The following is a 26356-nucleotide window of genomic DNA, read 5'->3' as shown; positions in this document are numbered from 1 at the left end:
TTAGCAGTTCCTGTCCAGATTTGGCATCAGTACTCCATCTTTGGACGTACTTGGCTTTTATATAGATAGAGAATTGCATCAGCAGTGAGATATCTTCTGGAGCGGTAGAAGGATCCCACCATCTTTCCAGCAACCCTGACAACAGATTTGATGTATGTGTTCTATTTCAGATCAGGCTTAAGGTCAATCCCAAAAGCTTTTCAAATCATGGAGCCTCCCCAAGACGAGAGCCATCCATTTCAATTCATGCCAGATGGGGATCAGAGCGTTGATGATGTAAAGATAGAAGTTTGGTTTTAGATGCATTAAAAGTAACCAGACACCTCTTCCCCCACTGTACCACGCGCTCGAGATCAGAGGAGAGAGAATCAGAGAGAACTTTGTCATTTATGGCCTTTGATGTGTTGCATAGATGTCAACGAATGATTTAAGTATGTGTTTTGGGAGATCATTTATGCAGATCAGGAAGAGAGTTGGGCCCAGGATGGACCCTTGAGGGACACCAGGATTAATACTGAGGGCCTCTGATTTCTACCCATCAACCACTACTCTTATGAGCCTATCAGAGAGAAATGATTTAATAATTAAGAAAACATTTCCAGTTATACTGTAGCTGGAAATCTTGTGAAGTAGGCCTTTATGCCATACCTTATCAAAGGCCTTTGATATGTCAAGAGCAATTGCCCTGGAAAGGAAGCCTTTATCGAGGGATTCACTAATCCTATGAGATATAACCGTTGTAGGTCTAGCGGAACGGAAACCATGTTGCATGTCACTAAGAAGGCTATTTCTGCTGAGGTGGTTGACCACTTCTCTGTTTAATATGGATTCCAGCAACTTACTCATGACACACAGGAGACTTATTGGTCTGTACTGAGAGGGAGACGACATCACTTGAATTCTTAAATACAGGGCATACTGATGAGGTTTTCCAGGGTGTTGGGAAGCACTTCTCTTTAAGGTAACAAGGGGGCAAGTTCTGGTTGAAGCTTTTTCAGCACTATAATTGGAATTGGCCTTGTCTGATACTGACAAGATGACCTCAAGTCCATTGATGATGGTTGAGATAAAATGCACGCTTCTGTTGAAAATCCTGTTTGCTATTTGCCAAAACTGGTGGGAACCAAGCAACTGCTCAGCTACTTTGGATTTAACGGACTGAGCATATAGCTCTCTTGCATTCTTTATTACTCTTTTACAGTGGTTGCTGGCAGTTCTGAAGGCGGCTTTAGTCTCAGTACATCTATTACGTTGGTAAAAAGTGATTTCTGTGTACGATGGGAGCAGCACATTCTGGGGAGAACTATGGCTGGTTGTTAGGTTTTTGTTGGAATCTTTTGGATGGTATGAATCGGTCTATACCTACAATTAACCATTCGATCGGGTCTGATACTATAGAGGACACATCCTTTTTAAACATCGAATGAAGAGGTAGATCAGACATAAATGTATGGAAGCTATCCCAGTCAGCCATAGAGTATCGATATACTGTATAGTGGAGAGGTACATCTGAAGGCTTGTTACATATCATTTTTATTTTAACTGATACAACCGAGTGGTCGGAAGATCCCAGAGGAGATAGAACGGAACATGAACATAGCTCAGGGGAAGTTGTGAGAAAAAGGTCTAGAAGGCTTGCATACTGACCGGTAGTATCGGGCACATGGGTAGGTTCGTGAACAATCTGAGTGAGGTTATAGGCAATGGAGAAGTCATGACAGAACCTCCCCTCATCATCTGTCTTGTTTGAATGGGTCAGCCATTCCACATTGTGGACATTGAAGTCATCACAGATGTGGATGTAGCCGAATTTTCTCAGCTATGCTCTTAAAGATAGTGACTCTGCTGTTGTGGGGGCGATAGACGGCAAATATAAATGCAATGGTGTAAGTAAGTGCAACCCGGAGGCACATATAAGGTAAATTAGGGTCTTCTCTGGAGATATCCCTACCACATGGAAAGCCATCTCTAATGTAGGCACATATTCCATGACCATGGCGATCTTGGGGGTCAGATTTAGATGTTAAGTTAGAGTATCCATTAATTATGAACTCATCTAGTTTTGCTGAGGAACAATATTACCGGTTTCTTCTCTTGCAATTGTGTTTCAACCTCTGGAATGTTGGAATGTTGACCCCTGATGTTAGAGAAGGAGGCATGGTAGTAGGGGTCGACGTTGGAGGATGGGGTTAGTTCTTTTTAAAATTCTGTGCGGATTCCAGAGTTCATCAAAAAGCTTCCACAGCTTTGACAAGCTACACCTTACGAATGTCGCAGGTTAAAGCGTCGGAAATGTTATGAAAACATTAGTCTATGATAATCCAAAGAATACAAAATATTCCTGCATTGTTTCTGCCTCTCTTGGATGTCTTCTTGATACTTGACTGAAGCAATGCTGGTTCAAAAGATGTGCAACCTTTGCTGCATTATAAACTAATTCTACAGACATCGTTTAAGAGAATATTCGTTATCTTTTGAGGCAAAACGAGGCCATTAAATGTCGCCTGGCAGCTCTGGAACTATAATGAACTTTGATTAATGCCAGTTTCTGAATGTTCTAGTTTATAAAATCAGTAGAGTCATCAATTTCTTAAACACCATAAGAGCAGATGTTCTTCGGGCCAGGATCAAAGTGTAGTATCTGTTCTGATACTTCACTTAAATAATTTGTTCTTGATCAATGTAGGGGAAACCCTTCATACCGAGATAATTACTATTTATATGAACACTCCCAAAGTTCCCCCTTTTTGGGGAAGCTGATTTTCCTCCACATTAAAAAACGACCTTGTGCCTAATTTGCTTTCTTGCGGAAGCAAATAAATACCATCTGATACCATTCAGATACTACACTTCAATTTCTTGTTCTCTCTCACGAATGAGACAATTTTTATTTTTGTTCCTTTTTCTCCACGTTAAAAAACGACCCTGATGTCTCTTTCCCGTGGGGAGGAACTCTTACAAATTTATCTTTTTGTAAAATATTTCTTTATATATATAGCTTCTTAATAAATATATATATATATATATATATATATATATATATATATATATATATATATATATATATATATATTAGCAGGCCGCCTGGCATTGTCCGGTCGTAAAATACACTTAAATATATTTTGATTAATGCAGATTTCGTATTTATTATTATATTATATTGGAACCAATATATAGTAATGACTTAAAATAAAATAAAAACGACTCATGCGTCATCACCAAGAATCGAAACCAAAACGTTTACTTTACGATTTACTTTTTCCTTTGATGTCAATGCCTAAGCTATGAGCTTAAAGGCTAAAAATTAAAACATGAACCAATAACTATTACGTTACACATGAATATTCGTAATGCTGTCGTTCGACTTTCACTTGGCAAATTCCATTTTTTTAATTTTAACACTTTTGCACCAATTTTCCCTGGTTAAAACCCAAATAGAAAGTTTTGCATGGATTTGAGTATCCTATATATTAAATTTCATGTCTGCAGACCAAAAAACGATAGAGGAGTTTAGTAGGCAAAAGTTTTAAACAAATATATATGCGCATGCATAAATATATATAGAAAGAGGTTTGTGTTTACTATAATCTTTTTACGCAAATATTACGCGAGTATAAATCATATAGAATATCTGCACGAATATAATTACACATAAATAGTTAACTAAAAATGATCATCTCATAAGAAAACCGAAAAAAACTAATAGGGAATTAATTAAAATAAATGTTTAAGGAATATGCAAATTAGCTAGATCTTTTGCTAGTGAATGCAATTCCACAACCCATATATAACAAAGTTGTATTTTCTTTTTAAATAAATACAAAAAAGGGTATTTAATATGAATATCAATACACAAAAAAACCCTAAATTTATAGGAGTATAGAAGATATACACACATACACACCTGAATGTGAAATTAATTAACTATAACAGAATAAAATGAATTAAGAAATTCAAAAATAAAAATCAATTTCATTTTCGTCCTGGCATGAGATGACAGCAGTCAAAGTGATGAAAACTAGATACATGCAAAATGAATGCCGATGCTTAAAATTTATAAACAATTTGACCTTTACTTAAAAATTCACTAAAAATCAGGAAATTAACCATTTTTAATGAAATTTTCAGTATTTATCAAATAATGATCACGAAATATATTGAATCCATTATTTTTAATTAAATCTTAGTGAAAATGTATTATTTTGTTTAAACAAAAAATACCTTTACTAAAGTTATGGTTTTCTGTAGTAAAAAAAATGAATAATTTTTTTTGCTTTTTTATCATCATTTAAGCATCGTAAATTATAATTTTTTTATCATCATTTAAGCATTGCAAATTATAACAATTAAAAAAAAAAATTATTTAATTTTTACAGGAGCATTACGAAAAAAAACCCTAAAGTCTGTGTTAATGAATTCAATATAACTCAAATAAAAATTAATTTCTTGAACTACCGATATTATCATTGAATTAAGCATTGTTTATTTAATATTTTTCACACAAAAAATTATAATAGCAAAAAATATTTCTACTTTTTTTTTAATTACAGGATTTACATAATTTTTGGATGCAAGATTTTACTATTTTCCTTGCTTGCATGAATGGGAGACTTTTGGCGTAAAATTTTTTTTATATGATCTTGAACAATAATAAAAAAAATTTGATTTAAAAATAGGAACATAGAAAAATAATTCAATTAAAAAATGGTAAAAATTATACAAACGTTCAGGATAGGCATGTATGGATGTACGCCTGGAAAAAAAAACAAAAAAAAACTAGCATCCCTACCTCCTTTTAATTACATGACGTCATGTTAAAAACGGCCTTTGGACTGTCTGAAATTTTGGGCTTCCATATAATCCGTGTTTACAAAACTTCTATTTGTTGCGATTTTGCGAATGGCAGAATCCCTCACTTTTTAGGCTAATTAAGCTATTTTTTGTACAAACAAGGTGTTTTCTTTTTTTTAATTTAATTCAATGTCTTAGGACTTTACTAATTATCATTGGAATAGACCCAGAAAACTAATATTTATCTTTTAAAGGATTTTCACTATGAATTTATTTAACTTCAAAATTTAGCTGAATTGGTTAGCTCACTATGAAAACATTTTTTATATTTTTTTTTCTTTTGGAAATTAACTTTGGTCTTTAATCTTTCAAAAAGTAGTTGGAAACCTACAAAAAAAAAGTATAATAAATCGGCTTTCAAAACTATGTCCCCCCCCCTATCTTTATTCGTCCATTTTTGCCTGTACCTATGAACACTCTCAACATGTTAGCAACCAGTGGTATAGATGTTGTCAAAATAATCATCATTGTCATCATAGTCTTAACCAATGTTCGCTGTATAAGAATCTTCTGTCTGGAATTTTTGTAAACGCACATTAACTTTTAATATATAGATTTTCTGAATAATGAGCTTTGGAAAGGAATAAAGCGATTTTTGCCAAAAAATCTTGCATTAGCTGAAATGAGTGAAAAATAAAAACTTGTACTTCTTTTGCCAGAGTTTTGAAAAAAAAAAAAAATTGTTGCGTTCATGGTACACCTCCACTTCAATCTCTAAACCACACCCTGGTTTGTTTATATAAAAAAATGTACTTGTCTCTGTATGAACATATGCGCTTGTTGCTGCGGATAGAATAGCATCTGGAGAAGCTGGGAGGGGGGGGGGAAGAATTGGTGAGAATTCAACGAAACAGGAAAGAAACGAAAAGGTGGCGGAAGAACTTGGAGCAAGACAAAAGGAAGTGCATTATTATTATCATCATTATTTTTTGTTATGCGAAATTATTGTTCTACTCATATTTCTCGACGCCCCTCCCCTTCTCTCAACTGAACTGCAAAGATAACTTTATTCTAAGCCTCTCCCTTTCCAATTTAGACTATTCTTCCCATACCAAATTACCTACATCTGGATGAAGGCGCAGGGGGAAGGGGGGAATACTTATTCGGTTTAAGAGAATCCAAAACTTGTAAAATATTTGAGATCAGGACTTTCTGCCAAGCAATAATAATTAACCACTTTTCCAGTTCTCGGATTTCCAAGTTCTGACTTTGAGATAGACAAGTGGGTGGGGTCATCAGACAGGTGGAAGATCCTCCTTTACTCGGTATTCTGCCTTCCATCTTGGAATAATTTTCATCTGGAAACAATTCTACATTTTTACATCATGACAGAACATCCATACTTCACCTTGAAATGTTATTTGCCAAAACCTTACCATTTCAACTGAATTTAGAAAAAATGATTTTTTTATATTTAGCAAAATGTATTTTCTATTAATCTTATATTCTTTAAAAAAAGTAAGTAATCATGATTTTTTTAGTAATTATATGAAAAAAAAATTCTATAATTAAAATGAAATAATTTATTCATTTTGCGGGTACAAAAAATTATTTTTTTAAAGACAGATGATTTTTTCAGTATTTATCAAATAATGATGATGGAATATATTGAACCCATTATTTATATTTAAATCTTAGTGAAAATGTATTATTTTGTTTAAGCAAAAAATACCTTTACTAAAGTTATGGTTTTCTGTAGTAAAAAAATGAATATATATATATATATATATATATATATATATATATATATATATATATATATATATATATATATATATATATATATATATATATATTCTAGCATAAGCCTAAAGAATCCCAGAGTGGATGAAATGAGGAATATTCCTACAGTCTTCAAGAATAATCTTAGAAATTAACAACTAGTCTGTATTTATTAGGGTGTTGTCTTACTCATTTTTGATATGAGGGTTGTATTGCTTTTTACTAGCTATGCCGGTGTGAGTTCCTTGCCTCTCAAATCTCGTGAAGCAATCATTATTAAGTGCTGTTAGTTGTTTTAGCCTGAAATTGGATGTTCTTTTATGATTCTAGAATCATTTTATCTTTCTCTTTATCGTTCCAGGAAGTATTTCTGGCTCTGGCATTTCAGGCTTGGTCTTTGAACTATATCCAAAATCAACTGGGTCTTTTGATTATATGATCCTTCATTCTGACACAGAGACCTCCAGTATTCTTCAAGCTCTTGTTTTTCAAGTGACTTTTATGCAGTTATTGTTTCTCTCATAAAGTTCCAGTAGAATATTCTCGCATTTTTATTGAAATTTTTATTTTCCAATTTTGTTTTGTTTTTATTGTTTTTAAATTTTTTTGGCAAGTGCTGGTATCTTGCTTTTCAGATCCTTCACAATGTTTTTACTTTTCTCTGTATTTTTAGTTTTATATTTCAAACTAAACCTACAGATGATGTTCGTCAGCTGATCTGGCCCTATAAAGGCTGCAAGGAATTGTTTGATCTGCGACAATTCCTTTCTGAACAGGTTAATTTGCTGTTGCCACTTCAGCTTCCAAGTTTTCGGTGTTGTTTTTATCCTTGGTGCTTTGAACTGCCATTGGTTTTGGAATTGTGGGAGTGTATAGTTCTACAGCCGAAATAACTTGATTCAGTTATGTGGAAGATGTGTTGGTTGGCACAAGTCTATTATGGAAGGTGGTGTTTGTTCTTTTTATTACTGCCTTGATAGCTTCTGAGGCTTACATTTTAGGCATATGTACCGACTCTCTGCTTTTTGATTTTCTTATCTTTTTGTTTTTGTGGCGATGGAGCATCCTAGCAGATGTCAGACATTGATCCTCTAGTTCAATGACTCCAGCCAAGAGATCTTTTTAGGATTCTAATTGTCCCTTTAAGTGCAACTGTTTGTATCTCTCTTACACTTGATATATTCGCCAGGTAGTTTTTGAAATTCTGTTTCATGAGTTTGATTGATTGCTAGTATAATTACCGGAATAATGGAGATCTTCCTAAGATTTCAATTTTCTTTCTATGGTTGCTGCTTTCTCCTTCTTATGTCATACTAGCCTGGGTTCTCTGCGTTGCCCGGGTGTTTGGAGGTGTGAGTTGATCAAAAAAAAGTGGTAGTAGGCAGGTAGGCTTGAACCCGTACTGCGAAGGAGGAAAAGAAAATGACGTCTTTGCTGTTACATCCATCACCAAATTGGAAGTGGTGAAGGTTTAAATTGAAAAAAGGGGATGACTTTCAAAAATATCGGCGAAAAAAAGTAACCCCTTCCTGTAGAAAAGTGCCCAGTTGAGGGTGAAGGAATGAATGTTTTTAGCCAATTTTTTTACATTTGTCGCCCGAAGGGTCGAGCTTCAAAACGATACTGATCTTGTGAAAAATCCTTTGCCTCCGTTGAAAGTTTTAGGCAGACATAAATACATACATGCACTCATGTATACATTTAAACAGACAGATGAGATTTATATTATAGATTATTATATCTGTATATAAAGTCATATATGAAGGGACGCAACTTTTCTTGATAAACACAAAACAATAGAATTAAAGAACGAGAAGTAAAATCTTCAATAATAAAGGCAAGAAAGTAAATCAAACATCGTTGTCATCGGTAAATGAATAATTAGGGGCCCAAAGTGCAAGTCTGTTAGGTGTGCTTTTCACTGAAATGGTACATACCGAAACCACTAAATATTTAGGGTTTCCTCTTTCTTTTTAACATTTGGAGAATAGTCAAATGGCTGGATCATCAGGGTGTGTGTGTGTGTGTGTGTGTGTGCGTGTGTGCATTGCAGTCAAAGATTGAAGCAGGTTTCCATGGTTACAGATATATGCAGCATCCATGTTGGTTTTTTGCCAAAACACACACACACACACACACACACACACACACACACACACACACACACACACACACACACACACACACACAAAGAATAAATAATAATAAAATAAAATGCTTAAAAGAGTTGGCACCCATCCAAACTCATAAACGATTTTCTCTTTGAGAAATGTGAGAACCATTTTCCTATCCATTTCTTGTTGGCGTTTGGATCAAAGTTAGCATTTTTTTTTTTTTTACGTTTTTTTTCTTTTTTATTAAATTCATTTACCTTTTGTAGCAGACTGCGATTATTTCTGTCCTAAATCTTTTCTCCTTATTTTTTATGTTTCGTTGTAATTTTGTAATTTTGGGTTAGGGTGTGGATTGATGGGGGGATTGTTTTGCCTCACATTGCCACTGAGAATGACAGAGAAGCCAAAACATGTTTCACTCTAGGACGTTGCTGCCAGCATGAAATGAAGATGCCAGTCGTGATGTGTACAGAGAACCATCCAACTGGTAAGTTGATAACAACAGAAAAGTATCAGTCAGAATTGGTGCCGCCAAACACCAGAATAATTCACAGAAACCATTCTAACTTTCTCTCCTTTCTATTAAACATCTTCAGCATGTCAGCCATAATAAGCAAACAAATTGAAAGAAACCACTTGAAAAAATCTTTGATATTACTTTTTTAAACGACCGAACGGGAAGTAAAAAAAAACAAAAACAAACAAAGAAAATGTGGGTTTTTCAATCTTATTGATGTTATGGATATATTCACAAACTATGAGGTTGGTTCTAATTAGATCTATTGTAGTTAATTAAATACTGAGACTATAAGGAAAGGTATGAATACGATATTTCACTCCCTGAGCTATAAGTGAAATAGCAAATTACGTGGTTTTAATCATTTATGTTGAATTATTTAAAATTGGCATTAAATAATGCAAAAAAAAATGTTAATTTACAGACAAACAAAACTTGAATTTTAGATATAAAATTATAACAAACCTTTCCAACCATGAATTACAATGGTTCTCAAGATCTCCAGCATTCAAACTTGTCGACATAACATTCACAAGTAACATGAATTGGAATAAATAAGATACTGACAAGTCTGCTGCAAAGAAGGTAAGCTATTTCTACTAACTACAAACTTCTGCAAGTATCCTGTATCTTTACAGCGCCACCATTTGTCCATGGAGTATTGCTATCACATCTGGATTAGTGTATCAACCATAAGTCTCTCTCTCTCTCTCTCTCTCTCTCTCTCTCTCTCTCTCTCTCTCTCTCTCTCTCTTCGATAGGGTCCCAAAAAAAGTATTTAACCTGATATGTCCCATACTGTCAACTAAGCTCCAATGCCTGTCCAATTGCTATGATATTAAGGTTTCTGCTTATTTTACAAGTACATCAATGGAATGTACTATGACAAACTTGCTGCACTTGTATTTCCTTAATCTAATTATCCCTAACCAACCTGAGAAGCAGCAAAATCACACCCTTTCATTGTAGAAGTTTGTAGATGCTAAAAGACTTGCTATTCTTAATAGCTTATTTTCTTGATTCATTTGACTTTGGAATTACCTCTCTGCTCTCTGTTTCCCTGAGTATACCCACATGCAAAAAATTAAATGTAATGTGAACAAACATTCCGCTGCACTACTACTCACTTAGGATGTGCCTAATTCACAGCAGCCTCTTATATCTCAGTGGCAATTCACTTTGCTTCTGGTGAATTGAAGTAATAAAAAAAAAAATTAGGCAGAGAATGCCACTCACAGAGAATAATGATCTAAAATTTTGGAGGTCAAACTGCAACTTGTGTAATGATAAGCATTGAAAAGCAACTTTTATAATAAACTTTTATAATAAACTTTTATAATAAAGATAAGGCAACAGCCTTATATAAGTAATTAGTTCCCACTGATTTCCTTCAACCTTTGTAAAGCTTTTGGTTATTTTTATAACTTGTTAGAAAAATTAATGTTCAAACAATCTTTTATTTTCATAAACTTATCTAAAAGAAAAAACTACCCAACATCAACCAATCCCCATAAATGGAGTAGTCGCAAGCGGATAAAAAATCCCTAATATTTTGCTGGGAAATCATCTGATCGGACTGGCAGCTTAAAAAAAAAAAAAAAAATTAAGAACATATCTACAAATTAACAAATCCAGAACTGATAAACCTCACTTATGATGTTTTCGATATAGTCATCTAAATCGACTCTAATTCCTTTTTGAAGAAATGACTAAAAATTTGCCCAAAGAGCATCATGGTTTGGAAAAAACTTTGTTGTCACGTCAACTAGCCACATGTTTTTCTGCGCATTGCACAACTCTAGTCTTCACAATTCTTCCCATCTGAGAGTATGCCTGGTTTGACTGGCTGTTTCACTTTGTTGAGGAGTTTCTCGGGGTATTTTTAAGTTCTCTTAGGCATTGACAGTAAGAAGTTGCCTCTTGCGACTCTTGTATGACAATCAGCAAAGGGCTGTATCTTTATCATTTGACCAAATTTTATCTATTTCAAGACTTGCTTTAAGTCTAACCAGCACATTTAATGTAAAGGTAAGAGTGTTTGCTAATGGGATTCAATCATTGGTTGAGTCATACCAAAGACTTAAAAATGGTACTTGATGCCCGTTGCAAAACACTCAGCATTATTCTAATGAGACAGTACCAGATTGTTTTCTTGGTGAATATGAAGCTATCGGGGATGTTGATACTTGGTCAAAGAATCTAGATGCTTTAGCAGAATAATAAAACAATATGTATTTTTCCAAATTGGCAGGAAAATAGGCCTCTCGATTATAATTGAGATGACAGCTCCCTAACGAAATATCAACAAGTTATTGCTAATCAGACATCTGTTATAATGAAAGAAGATTTTGGATAGGCTTTATTTTCTATTCGTTAATTTAGTTTTGATAACATGCAGTAAAAGATTGTTATAGCTGTTTGGCTGGATGCAGACCTCTGACCTAGTTTGATAATAAAATTTCTTTAGAACAAAGGAAAAGAGAGGGAAAGAGAAATATGGAATAAGAGAGAGAAAGAAAGAAAAGAGATTCAGAAAAAGAAAAAAAAGGGGAAGGGAAGAGATAATAAAAGAAGAAGGAGAAATGCTAATTTCCAAACGACAGAGGAGGAAATGCTATTCTTAAAGAGATGGTGGTCGAAATTAGGATTTCATAATAAACCTTTTCAGTTAGCAGATAAAAGGAGGACTTGTTTGCTGGCCGTTGAAGAGCATGCATCGTTTTGGGGCTAAAGTCCAAAAGCTGATCTCCCCAAAAGAGCTAAGTGGAAAGCTCTTCCTCCTCTGACTGAGAAACCATCTGAAAGAATCCAAGTTGAAAAATCCTGCATCTTGAAACCATTAGGAACTCGAAGAAGTTAACTTTCCTTTACACAAAGTGTGCCCTGAAGTATCTTATGAATAATTATTCTCATTTATAAGAAAATGATCTTTGATGTATCTTTGATTATTGAATTGCTTTGATTTGAAAACATAGTTAATTACAGCACCGACACCATAACCAGCCCAAAGAGCATGGAGAAAAGTGATATACCAGCTATTTACCAGGGAGCCTACGAGAAGAAGTCAACTACAGTGTCTGATGACGAATGGCCAACCAACCAGTTAAAGGTATTGCCACACAGACTTATGGCTGTGCACGTTTTGTGCGCTTTGAGCATCAGAGCAGTAATTCCAATAACAAGTGTCTAGTTACATTTTGAAGAGTCCATCACTAGACGAAGATAAGAGTGTAGCCACGGGAATTTAGGGTTAGCCCATGTTTAGGTTCTGGAGATGGCCTGATTACACTAATTGGTCCCATGAACCAAAATTGGGCAAAAAACATCCCCTCCCGACATTGGGTTACATTATAAGAGGAAGATCAAGAGCAAGTGGAGTAATAATGCTGTAACAACTGATGAAAAAAGGAGCCTTTGGGTCGTCCTCGACTATAGTTGACCACTTAGGTTAGCTTTATATTATCTACTTCTGAACATTAATAAACACATTCCACATTGTAAATCGAGTTTTCTCAGTAAAAATGCTACCGCTTATGTTCGGCCTTCGTATTACATATACAACTGCAATTGGAGCAGGTACTTGTGAATGATTGTGTTAAATACTTTCAATAAAACCTGACACAATCAATTGTATTCTCCCTACCGATATTGTTGCTCAGTTTCATTCCATTATAAATGTTTTGTGACCAGAAAGGAGATAATTTATTTTGTCAAATAATGTTTTACAATATTTAGTTTGTCAACAAATTGAAGCAAGCATAACATTATTTATTTAACGGTTAACGGTGCTCATTTCAGGCCGAATATCTATTTTTACTCGTCACCTTTGTTCTGAGACACACACACACACACACACACACACACACACACACACACACACACACACACACACACACACACATGTACTAGCAAAGATACTTGCACGACGTGCAGGACTTAGCTGTACACTTTAGTACAAATTTCTATAATTTCTACATTAATATAAACGTTGAACTACTGAAGGAGGACCCTGTTGTAAAGAAACATCTACTGATTTGTGATTTCTTGATGCACATACCGACCATTTTTCTTCATCCTTATTGTACCAGTCCACACTCCATCTTCTGGTTTCCTTTGCCTGTACTTGGGATAAGAGTCCTGGCCTTGTTCGGTACACTGAAGAAATTTTTAGAGTACATTTGGAGCATTTGTTGTCGATCATACATGGGCAACTTAGATTCAATGGTTCACAAGTCTGTGCACCATATGTGCCATCACTTTTGTGTGAAGTTCAAGGTCTTCCTATTTGTCAGGGATCTTTGCATATTTGCAGAGATCCATTTATTGTGGTTGAACTTTGTCCTTTGGGGCCTGCCAGGTGAGGAGGTGTTCATGTAGCAGTCCTCTTCTGCTGTACAGGAAAGCCCTCAACCTACCAAATCCTCCATTTTTAATACATTCCATTAGCTTTTTTAGCTTCTATCTAAAAACGTTGGTAATAATATCTGGATGATCCTGAAGTTCTTGTCGTTGAAGCAAGTTTTCTGTAATTTCTGTCCACTTTGGATTTGTCGTGAAAGTGATGAATAGGTTGACTCAGCCCATTCACCGAACATAAGCCATCGCATGGGGGTGGAGGAAGGTGATTTGATTCGAATTCACAAAGAAGTTGGCTGGCACCATGGTGGGGGCCCCCGGATGGTGGCGAACCTCAACTTGGTGTGCATCATTCCTAGGTGGGGGAGTTTATGAAGAGCCACACCAAAAATGATCTTAATCCTTGACCATGAACTTGAAAAATGGTGTGCACCATACCTAGATGGGGGACCATCATTATGTCAGATTTGGTCATGATCGGTCTAGTAGTGTGGGCTGTAGGAGAGTATTTATACATAGGCTATGACTTTAACCTTGAAAACTAGTGTGCACCATACCTAGATGGGGGACCATCATTATGTCAGATTTGGTCATGATCGGTCTAGTAGTGTGGGCTGTAGGAGAGTATTTATACATAGGCTATGACCTTAACCTTGAAAACTAGTGTGCACCATCCCTAGGTGGGGGACAATCATCATGCAAGGTTTGGTCATGATCGGTCCAGTGGTGTGGGCTGTAGGAGAGTATATATACATAGGCTATGACCTTAACCTTGAAAAATAGTGTGCACCATCCCTAGGTGGGGGACAATCATCATGCAAGGTTTGGTCATGATCGGTCTAGTGGTGTGGGCTGTAGGAGAGTTATACACACAGACACACATGAACGCTACTACTTAAATATATATATATATATAAGTAGTAGCGTTCATGTGTGTCTGTGTGTATAACTCTCCTACAGCCTACACCACTGGACCGATCATGACCATATATATATATATATATATATATATATATATATATATATATATATATATATAATATGGTTGTATAGATTGGTTTCCTAGAGGTTAAATCCAATGAAACTCGTGTGATTATTAAAGAGTGCTCAATGAAGGACAGAGCTGGTATATAATCTGTTTATTATACAAACATTATTGGTTACATATGTGTATACATGTTTCAGTGGAATCCTAATTCAAGGAGACCACCTCATCAGACCAAAAAAAAGTCAAGATTACATTCGTTTTTTATAAGATACTTGGGTGTGGTTTCCGCTTTGGAAGAAAGTGGGGTGTATACTTTGTGAATGTGAGCAGTAGGGGTTTTAGAGGGTAGTATGGTGAAGGAAGGGAGTAGGGGTGGGGGTTCAGGGAAGAGGAGGAAGTATGATCTTATTTGGTCAAGCTGTAGCAGCGAGGAGAGTATTGGTATTATTTTAACTTGGTGGTTGTTTATTGGCCTAAGTTTTCGCTTTGGTCTGAAGTAATATTATGCCCTCATTGCTGTATACTTCCCTATCTTTGGTTTTTATAGTTGTTTTTTTTTTCTTTTTTGGTGGTGATTTTATTGTTGAGTTCTATTTATTTATTTATTTTATTCCTAGTTTTTTTATCCATTCATTTGCTTCTCATTTTCAAATCTTTTCTTTCTTTATTTATGTGTTTATTTGTAAGATATATGTCCACATGGTTAAATTAACGGCCAGTGAATAGATATACAAGCCTATTTATATGATTTAAATAAAGGTGGTATACTGGGCGATATTTTCCACTCTACCTTTGTGTCTGAAGTATTTACAGTGGCAAAGGTTTTCAAATCTATATATAAACTTAATTTCGATGGTTGTCATTCTTTCATTTGGTTTGTTTATCTTTTCTTTAACACTAGAGTATAAATATATTTTATAGGTTTATATGCTTCGTTATAGAGATAAGTTTTTCAGACCATATACATGCAAACAGGTACATAATAGCACATATTTGTCTATATTGGTGGAGTATTCTGTTCCCAAAGCCCTCTAGTTAATGGTACTTAATTATCGTTTGGGATCAATTATGTGGTTGGTTTCCTTATGGAATGCTGTTTTACTATAATACTTCCCATAGGTATATATCAACATTCCAATTACAAGCATGCTAGAGCCTTGGATTATTTTAGTTAATCAATTTCGGGTGTTTAATTATTAAGTATGCAAAGTGTACTCACCTTTACCTATTTGATGGCATACTGTATTTCTTTTCATTTAGCTCAGTACTAAACAATAGCGCTTGAGATGGTGTTAAGTGGCTATGAGAGGATGGTTCCTTCATTAATTTAGTTAAGTTATTTATGTTAGCCTATTCTTCAAAACATTTTGGTGGCTGTAGTTATTAATTAATTAAAGGTATGCCGGTTTCAGTAGTCAGCTAGAAAGCAGGCAAATAGAACAGAGTTCCACAGGCATGCAGTTCTAAGAAAGAAACTTTGTTCATGGAATCTCTGTTTAGGTTTAGGCACAGATAAAGAGTGAGGGAAATTATTGATATTGGTTTCAGCTAAACGAGTGTTTTTTCATGAAAGTTAGGCAATAGAGGACCATGGATTAGAGCTCAGACAATGCTATGAAAATAACGATAAAGCGGAGACAAACTCGCAACGACTCTTCTGTGGGAAAAAGGTTGCAGGAAAGAGAAAAGGGCATCCCCCCCCCTACTAGGCTACAAAGTCTATTATGAACTGTGTCTAGGCAGGATAATGTGTATCTAGTAGCTCCTGCTCAGATGTGCCAACAGTTTGACTCTTATACAAGTAGAGAATTGCATCAGCAGTGAGATATCTACTGGAGCTATGTCAAGAGCAATTGCCTTAGAAAGGAACCCTCCATCTAGAGATTCACTAATGCTATGAGATATAGTGTTAGCACATCTGCTTTAGATCTAGCAGAACTGAAACCATATAGCATATCATTAAAGAGGTTATTATTGCTGAGGTGGTTGACTACTTCTCTATTTAACAAATTCCAGCAACTTACTTATGACACACAGGAGACTGATTGGTCTGTGCTGAGAGAGAGATGACCAATCAACTGAATTCTTAAATATAAATATTAAATGATAAGGTTTTCCAGGGTGTTGGGAAGCAATTCTTCTTAAGACAACACTTAAACAGCTTTGTAAGTACGAGAACTTGTTCTGGTTGAAGCTTTTTCAGCACTATAATTGGAATGCTGTCAGGGCCAGTTGCTTTACTGAAATCAAGGTTTTTTATTAGCTTGGTAACATCATGCACAGATATTTGTATGTTGCATAGCATGTTTTCAGATACAGGAGGAAATACAAAGGGTTGGCAGCCTTGATTGCATAGGGTAGAATTAGCTGCAAAGTTCTTGGCAAAGAGTTTGGCTTTGTCCAATACTGACGAGATTACCTTATGTCCAGGTGATGATGATTGGGATAGAGTACACACTTCTGTTAGGACCCTGTTTACTATTTGCCAAAACTGGTGGCAACAAAGCTGCTGCTCAGCTACTTTGAATTTAATGGACTGAGCACACAATTCTCTTGTGTTCTTTATTACTCTTTTGCAGTGGTTGCTGGCAGTCCTGAAAGTGGCTTTAGTCTCAGTACATCTATTGGAAACAATGGAAAAAGTGATTTCTGTATGCAATGACAATAATAAAAATAGGGAAAAACAACTACATAAGAGATTATATGGAGACTCCCATGCATTCTGCTGATTTTTTAAAAAATCTTTTTCCATCCAAATATGAAAAATACAGAAACTCTTATTTCAATTCAGATAAAAAACTACAAAATATTTATGCTTGCACACGCATATATAATGAATAACATGAACTTTACACCAACCAAAAACAATGAGGACATCTTGAAGACACCTTAACTCTTTTATGTCGTCAACACATTGTTCTTTTTCTCTGCATGTCAGGTTTCATAGTAACGAGATATGACTGTTATTTATTTCTTCTTCTTCTTCTTCTTCTTCTTCATCATCATCATCATCATCATCATCATCATCATCATCATCAACAACAACAACAACAACAACAACAAATGAAGCAATGAAACGCTATGACCCAACTTTGGTTATAGTCTTCTCCAAGCATGCTGGTCCTTGATAAACTTCTCCAACCAGCACCATATATGCATAGCCAGTTTTCGACACATCTGCCTTTTGACATTAAATGTATCTTGATTTCTTTCTCTTTATTTTTCCTTGTGGCTCCAAAAAAAATAAAAGCAAGTCTTGTAGTACGAGATCGAGGCCTGTGAAGTGGGTAGCCTTCATGGTCACAGAAACACGTAAACCTCCCAACCATGAGATGAGAAAGGTTGTTTTATCTGCCAAGGAACAATAAGAAACCAACACTGACACATATCACAATTCTCCAGAAAAGCATCGCGTTGCAGCAAAGATGAGACAAGCGTCGGTCAATGCATAACACTGTGATGTGAATGCATTTATACTTCAAGAATTTGTTCCATTTTTTTTTTTTTTAAATAAGAAACGTCATGACTTACCCTGAATGCCATCAACTTGTTGGTTAGCTTTTAATGGCGACGGTAGAAGTAATAGAATCGGCGTGTTGCTTTTTGTCAGTTTGTAAGCATCTCGAACATTGTAATTGTCGGGTGGAATCAACAAACTGCCAAGTTCAGCAACAATCAGATTTTGACACAATTCACTAAACTAATAACAAAAAAAATAAAAAAATAATTTTTATGACTGAAAACAAAACAAAAAAAAAACATAAAAACATTTACGAATGAAAGGAAACCATTTATTTAATCTTTACTACGCTACAGACTACAGGTAATCTGATAATATTTAATATTCAGTTTTTATAACGAACAAATTAACTAAAGTGCCTTAAAACGGCTCAATAACCATAAAGAAAAGTCTTAACTATTGGTTATAGTATTGCAAAGCTTTTTAATCTTTTCTAATCTTGTGGGGTGAATAGAGGCGGTATACACAAGTTGTTTTGCATATTGCATGTTTGGCAAAATAAAGATTGCGACTCTCATCATTCCAAATTAAAAGGAAACAGATGAAATTGACGCTGGAAATCTTGCAATTCCTCACGATGTTATAGGAAAAAGACTAACCCACATGCGGCGAGCGACAAATGTTGAATATTTATCTTCCCGAAATCGAGCAAATTAAATAGACAGGCGAGCTTCGTTGTTAACTCTGAGATATTACGATTTATATGTGATATAAAAAGTTTTAAAAAGTTGTGAAGCGAGCGACCGCTTCTCTGAAAGAAGCCTTTTGTAGACATACAGAAAAAGCGAACACACATACATACATTTTCGCTTTTATATTTATAGATTAGTATTATTGTTTGAAATTGTTTTCTGTTTGCAAAATAAATACCTATAAAACATTTTTGTAAACAAATAATAGTAATTATGTTTTTTAATGAAACATGTTTTTTTTTCAACTATTTACGTAAAATAACCAACAAAAATGATATTTGTAGGATATTTTTTTAAACAAATAAGAGTTAGTAATTGTTTTTTATGAACATTTTTTTTTCAACTATATGCGTAAAAAAAAAAAAATCGTAAGAAAAATGAAAGGAACAAAACTTTTTTTTTTAAACTAGGATTTTTTGGGGGGGCCAAGAACAAGGAAAATTTATTTATTTATTTATTTTTTTTAAACCAGAATCCCTGTGAGATTCGTTTTCTTTTTTTTTTTTTTTGGCCGAACATATTTTTTCAGGAGAATGTATTTTCCTCAGACTTTTGGAGGGCATCAGACGACAAAGTGGACAGAGATGAGATAGCGAATGTGATAGGAAGCTCCTTACCAACCGGGTAGCTTTCAGCGATGTGGGTTAATATGGAGTCAAACGGCTGTCTACCAAACTTTTGTCTTCACATAAACTCTAAACGATATGTGTCCAAAAGCTCCAGGTTGGTTCCGCATTCTCGTTTATTGCGCTGTTTTGCTTCCTTCCACATCCGCTCCACATTATTTGTTGTTGCCGGTGTCACGGCGGGATCTACAAAATTAAGGCTGTGGTTCACCATTAAATGGTGATACCCCCTCCTCTCCTCCCACTTTGCTGTAAGCCCTCTAACAGTCTGATATGACCGTGGCCCCCGGCAGAATATATTTTCTTATTAGTGGAAGGAGGGTTTCAGCATTCAGGAAATTCTTCCAGTCCACAATTGTGTGGTGTGACCACAACCCACATTCGCGCTGGAGATTCCTAGTCGCCGCCATCTCGAACGCCCATATCAAAATTCTTGTCTGCTGCGCGACGCGCATACATGCGTCAAGTAGAAACTCAGCGCACAGCATTTTGATTGGCTGATGACCATTTTTCATCAGACAGCTGAGTTACGTCTGGTTCGTTAAATGCACAAGTACCAAAATTTGGTAAATTAGATACTAAAGGATCATGAAGAACTTGTTTACGTTGGACTTGAAGACAACCATATTGTAGTCAGCTGGAAAGTAAGCAAACGGAACAGTTCCACAGGCATGCAGTTCTAAGAAAGAAGCTTAATTCATGGAATTTACATTTAGGTTTAGGCACAGATAAAGAGTGGGGGAATTATTGATAGTAGTTTTAGCCAGACGAGTGTTTTTTGTGAAAGTTTCGCAAGAGGGGGAGGGCATAGATTGAAGCTCAGACGAGCACTTGCCATAATGACACTAAGCAACTTTGAGATCATTTAAAATACTTCTCTAAAGTTTTTGTGGTGATGGTGGGATGCTTCGCAGCTGGTAAAATGTTTTTTTAGTTTGAAAATACAAGAAACTTTCCAAATGTTTTTTTGTCTGAAAATAGAAGAAACTTTGTTGTCTTACTTTATGAATACAGAAAATCTTCCATAATAACGATTTCTGGAAAATTGTGAGATTCTTTAAGTCTTTCTCTGGCACACAATTCAGCAATACAATTGGACCCTGCAAGAATAAGCAAATAACACGTCAAAATAAATGTTGATAAAACTGAAAAAAGCGATCAATTTGAATTTCACCTTTTTAAAATTTTTTACTAACACAGATTTTGTATTTCCATTAGTTCTAATAAACATACTATTATACCATCTTTTAATGCTCAATTCAAGAGGAGGTATTGCGGTATCTAATCTGTTATCATGATACCATCATCCTGGGTATTATCTCTTCATTTTCGTGGGTGGGTAAAGGGAGTAGTCTAGTATTTTTTTTTTTGGACCATGAGACCATCTTCCCAGGCTAGTCAAAATATGTAAGGAAGGAATATATATTTGTTAGCAATAATAATAATAATAATAATAATAATAATAATAATAATAATAATAGCTGATGGACAATACATAACTGAGATCAAAATACAAAGAGGTAGATTTCAAGGTGATTCCCTATTATCGCTACTTTTCATCATAGTTATGATGCCCTTGAACAATATACTAAGAAAATGCCAAGAATTAGAAAGATATAATGCAGAACACGGAAAGAATAATTACCGCAGCAAGATACACTGAAGAAACAAGATAGAAAGAGAAGAGACGAGGGATAAGACAAGGATAGAAAATGGGAAGAGCTACAGCTACATGGACGATTCATAAGAGTGACAAAAGACGAGACGAACGAAAACACCTGGACATGACTACAAAAAGGAAATATAAACAGAGAAACTGAATTCCTAATAAGAGTCGCACAAGATAATGCACTTTTAGTTTTCATTAAACCACATCATGAATTATATCAAAGCAATGATCGACAAGACCCAAGAAAACAACAAATGCAAACTCTGCGACAAAGAGACAAAACAATGAACTACATAATAACCAACTGCAACAAACTAGGCCAAAAAGAATATAAAGATAGACACGATCAACTGGGAATCATGCAGATAATTGCATCTTGAACATCCAGAAAATGGTGCAAGCACAAACCAGCACTTACTTTAAAATGAAAGACAAAATTCTACGAGATATGGATATACAAACGGATAAACCTATCCAAGCAAGAAGACCTGATGTTATAATAATTAACAAGTCCTACCAGATTATAGATTTTGCCGTTCCAGCAGATCACAAAGTGAAGATCAAGGAGACAGAGAAGTGGACCAAATACACAGAACTGACCAGAAAGCTCCAAGTGATTTGGAAGATGAAGGAAGTCAAGATACCACTAATAGTAATAACACCAATAATAGTTGGAGTGCTAGGAACAATACCAAAACCTTTAAAAAGAAAAAAAAAAGAATGGGAGAGATTGGAATCAGATGGATGGCTGATAAGATACAACAGACAACGATAATGAAAACAGCTAAAATATTAAGGTAAATCCTTAAATGAAGACTAACACACATGAACTACAGGTAAAAACTGGGCATACAGATGCAAAACATCTGTTACAGATGCAAAACATCTGTTACAGATGTAAAACACAAAGAAACTTTACATGGAATCATGAAAACTGAAACTGTTTAATTGTAAGTTAATCCTCCTGCGTCCCTGCCTTCCACCATTTTTTGCTCGTGTGTCGCTATAAACAGGCGCCATACCAAATAAGAGTTATTATTGATTGCATATTGGTTTGATTTCAGATCTACCCTGAACCCGACACCAAGTTGCAGCTGAGAAACGCAGCATACCAGCCATTCACCAGAGTACCTATGAAGAATGGACTCAACTGCAGCATCGGATGAAGAACAGCAGGCTGAAAATAAAAGTGTTGCCACTTGGGGAGTCTTATTGTCACCCAAATTCCAGTAAATACTAATGGTTACTACCAATGGGAAATCATTGCAATAGTACAGTTGAAGTTGTAAAGTTTATTGAAAGAGAGTACTGGAAATCTGGGAAGACATTGTCACGCAGACTCCAGGGAACACCATAGGTTGTTCTGAAAGAGAAATCTTTTACGGCCTGTGTGAAAGCTCCTATGGAGTAATAATAATAATAATAATGATAATAATAATATTATGAATATTAATAATGATGATAATATTATTAATATTGATGATAATAATATCATTGATAATAATAATAATGATAATAATAATATTATGAATATTAATAATGATGATAATATTATTAATATTGATGATGATAATATCATTAATAATAATGATAATAATCTAAGAGAAGAACAGATATGTGAGAAGAGCCCCATGATCTGACACTCCTTTTCTTGCCCTATACACAAAAGATCGAGAAGAGAGAACTCCATCCAGACCTCAGCTGGAAGGGCATGGTGAGTACTCCTAAAGAGACTTATTGTCACTCACATTCCAACGAAAGACAACAGCTGTTATTAGTAAAAATTGGTAAACGGCTATTGCGAGAACATGAAAAAATCTGTAACTGTAATCAGAAAAAGCAGCATGTACTGGAAATCTGTTAGACTTATTGTTACTCGGACTACAGGAAACACTACTTGCTTTTGTTATTAAATAACAAAAATAATAAAAAATAATTAAACTAATTAGTTTTTTTTCTTTTTGTTTCAGAACAAATCGACAACAAATTAATAAAAATTTACCAATAAATAAACATTATATCAATGACAAATCAACAGTTCTTACAGTTAAAACAGTTCTTACAGTTAAAACAGTTCTTACAGTTAAAACAGTTCTTGCAGTTAAAACAGTTCTTACAGTTAAAACAGTTCTTGCAGTTAAAACAGTTCTTACAGTTAAAACAGTTCTTACAGTTAAAACAGTTCTTGCAGTTAAAAACAGTTCTTACAGTTAAAACAGTTCTTACAGTTAAAACAGTTCTTACAGTTAAAACAGTTCTTGCAGTTAAAACAGTTCTTACAGTTAAAACAGTTCTTGCAGTTCATTTAATTACAGTTTCTTTGCTTTTGAAACATAAGATTGGTAAAAATTGTCTGCAATTAAATTCATTCCAATTAAAATTTTAGTTAAAAATGATGAAAAAATTCATTTCAAAATCGATTTATCATTAATAAAAATGATTTGTTTACGACATTTTTATTAAGTTGAGATGAAATAAGCAGTGTCCACTTGAGTAAATGCCCAGAATTTGTTGAAGAAATGCATGAATGGTGAAAAGCGTCAAAAAAAATCTTTTCAGCATCAAAGTGATGAACAAAAAAGGTGCGTAACAAACAATATTTGTTGTGCATTTACATATATTTTAGTTAAATGCTAAGAAATGTTAATTTGGGAAGTGCTGAAAGACTCTACAGACAATGATTAATGAACGTCAGTCACGTCATATTGAATGTTTGAATAAAAGGAGGGTGACAACATAACATGAGTGACGTCACACGTTCAGAGCCAGGCACAGGATAATCAAACTTCATATTCAGCTACATAACAAAGTAATTGCACTTAAATTCTTTATTGTAGTTGCATTCTTTTCATTATATGCTGCATTGTTCTCAAGTGGGTTGTTACATTTTATGTAAAACCCAATCTGTTTTATGAAAGTAAGGATATTATTTAAGTATGTATAAAAAGTTCGTTTCTGTCCTTCTGTACTTTATAGATTACTCCCACCCACCCCAGATAAGAGTAAAGTCAGTGCAATCTACTAATGTATGTACTTGATGATGTATGTCTCTCGAGATATTGTACATATTGTAGGTTTCTCATTTTCTAGGAGAAAGGAATAAGCAAAGTGACTGCAACAATTAGCTAGAATAGCACAAACAACTAAACACAGGATTCATTTTAAATTCAGATTATTTGGGTTTTTCAAACTACTGTTCTCATCTTGACTGCTATTTTCACAATGTTTTGGTCGATGTAACCTCCAACCTTCTTCAGGTGTATCTTGTTGAACTCATGATTCCGACTACCAAACTCGGGAATCTGCATGGAATTTCGAACAGAACTCTTTATTTAATCCGTAGAAGTAGTAATTGCAGACAAGAACCCGTGGCCTGAGTAAATAAACCATTCCTAAAAGTCATTTTATCTTGAACAACATTTTATTTACCCTACATTCTGATTTGGTTAGATTTTTAGAAAGATGACTGAGAGTTGAGGATATGTGTTGCATGGAAAGAAATAATATGAGAATGATAAGGTGGATATGTAATGTGAGTCTTAAAGACAGACTTAGATCTGGTGAGCACAGAGATAAATTAAATCTGGACTGAATAGGAAGACATGTGCAGAACAGGAGACTTAGATGGTATGGCCACATTGAAAGAATAGATGAAATTCTTGGGTTAGTAGATGTATAAGAAGAGAGTTTTAGGTTAGTAGATGTTGTATGGCATAATCGCGTTGACATGCCGGTTCTCGTCAGATCACTGACGTTAAGCAACATTGAGTCTGGCCAGTACCAGACGGATGACCAATGCGAATTCTAGGCACTGTATGTGCTTTCTGCTTATCTCGGCATTGTTTCCAGTCGTCCTGAACCTCCACTTGCCACTGGCATTCAACAATGTCGACTCAGGAGAGATGTGGTTGGAGATTGCACAACTCTTGGCACAAAAATTTCATGCACAGTCACTTTTACAGTGGGTATCCATAGTCTGTCAAGACTGAGGGAAGCCTTTTTGTAGATGTAGAAGAGTTTAGTCAAAAGTGTCACTTCACAAGACAAAGCCATGGAAAACATCGGTGCAAGTTATAAAGATAGATTTGAGAGAATAAGGAAAAAATAAAGACCTGAGAATATTTAGGTTAATTTGAAATTCAATTTCTAAAATGTATCTACCATAGACATTAAACCAAATATGGTGATAATGATGACGCTGATAAAGAAAAGGGTAAATTGCATGTGACTCAGGTTGTTGGAGAAGAAAATAATCCAACTATCGGAACTTCCCCGCAATTCAATTCGTTACACCACACTTCCTCTTAACGCAATTAGTTAGACCAACTCCTTATAACTGAATTCACCACATGTGCTATGATCGATATACCATCCTCACTCCTTAATGACATGAGATTCATCCTTATATTGAATTCTTGTACCTCACAGGTGTGTCTAGCAAGAGCATGCTCACATTGTTTTCAGCCGCTTATGTCCATGCCTGTCACATGTCAAATTGATTTAAAAAAACAAGTTTTCTTCTATTATCCTCATCTTTGTTGTTATGTTCACAAAGTTTTGTTCGTTCTACTATCTAATTCCGTGATTTTTGTTATAGTTTTGTAAAATTTTATTTTATTTGACTTGTTTTTGTTCCTAGTAAGATAAAGCAAAAGCTTCAGTTTAAAATTTCCAGAAGCTTAACAAACTACGACAAATGTCACCTGAAGAAAGTCAAGCCATTATGAAAGAAGGCCAAAATATGAGAACAGGCATGTGAAGAAGGCCAAAATTTGTAATGAATTAAACATTATGAACACAACAATCAAGATGAGGATAACAGTCTGAGATTTGAAAATAATAACAAAACGCCATCGCAGAAAGATTGTCAACTTGTGCAGCACAGTGCATTGCTAATGCTTATGCATTAATTGCTAAAGAAGCTGATGGTGCAGAAATAATTCAAATAAGTTAATGCTATTATTTACACATTGAATGATGGCAGATTATTTCCTTCTTCATCACTACACACGCAATGCTTCCGTTCTTGTTATTTCGATTTCTTGACATTTTTCAGAGGAACTAATTTATTTGAGAGAAAGAGAAAGAACTGATGATGATGATGATGATGATGATGATGATGATGATGATGATGCGTGTTTATATAAGTATGACTGTTTTTTTATTTAGTCATGCATGGAAGTGGGAGAAACAATTGAAGTCAAGGTTGAATGCAAACGACTTTTGCTCATCATTGTTTTTATCAAAGAGGAATGGAAACACTGGGAAACACATTAAATCCAGAAGACGAACGTTCAGACA

At 34.9% G+C, this 26356-nt stretch overlaps 1 protein-coding gene across 1 annotated transcript in view; it reads right to left on the bottom strand.

Moving 5' to 3' along the window:
• The window catches only part of LOC145291381 (dynein heavy chain domain-containing protein 1-like), a 494383-nt gene that overhangs the window by 57187 nt on the left and 410840 nt on the right, over positions 1 to 26356 (bottom strand). Inside the window, exons 85-86 of the mRNA XM_080137171.1 lie at positions 20388 to 20486; positions 18080 to 18248 (exon numbers count right to left, since the gene is read on the bottom strand). Of these exons, the coding sequence (XP_079993297.1) occupies positions 18080 to 18248; positions 20388 to 20486 (268 nt within the window). The remainder of the gene's footprint in view (positions 1 to 18079; positions 18249 to 20387; positions 20487 to 26356) is intronic.

Source organism: Euprymna scolopes, chromosome 12 (genome assembly GCF_053919585.1).
Source record: "Euprymna scolopes isolate OS-2025 chromosome 12, ASM5391958v1, whole genome shotgun sequence".
Lineage (NCBI taxonomy): Eukaryota > Metazoa > Mollusca > Cephalopoda > Sepiida > Sepiolidae > Euprymna > Euprymna scolopes.
This window is presented reverse-complemented; position numbering and strand designations above follow the sequence as displayed.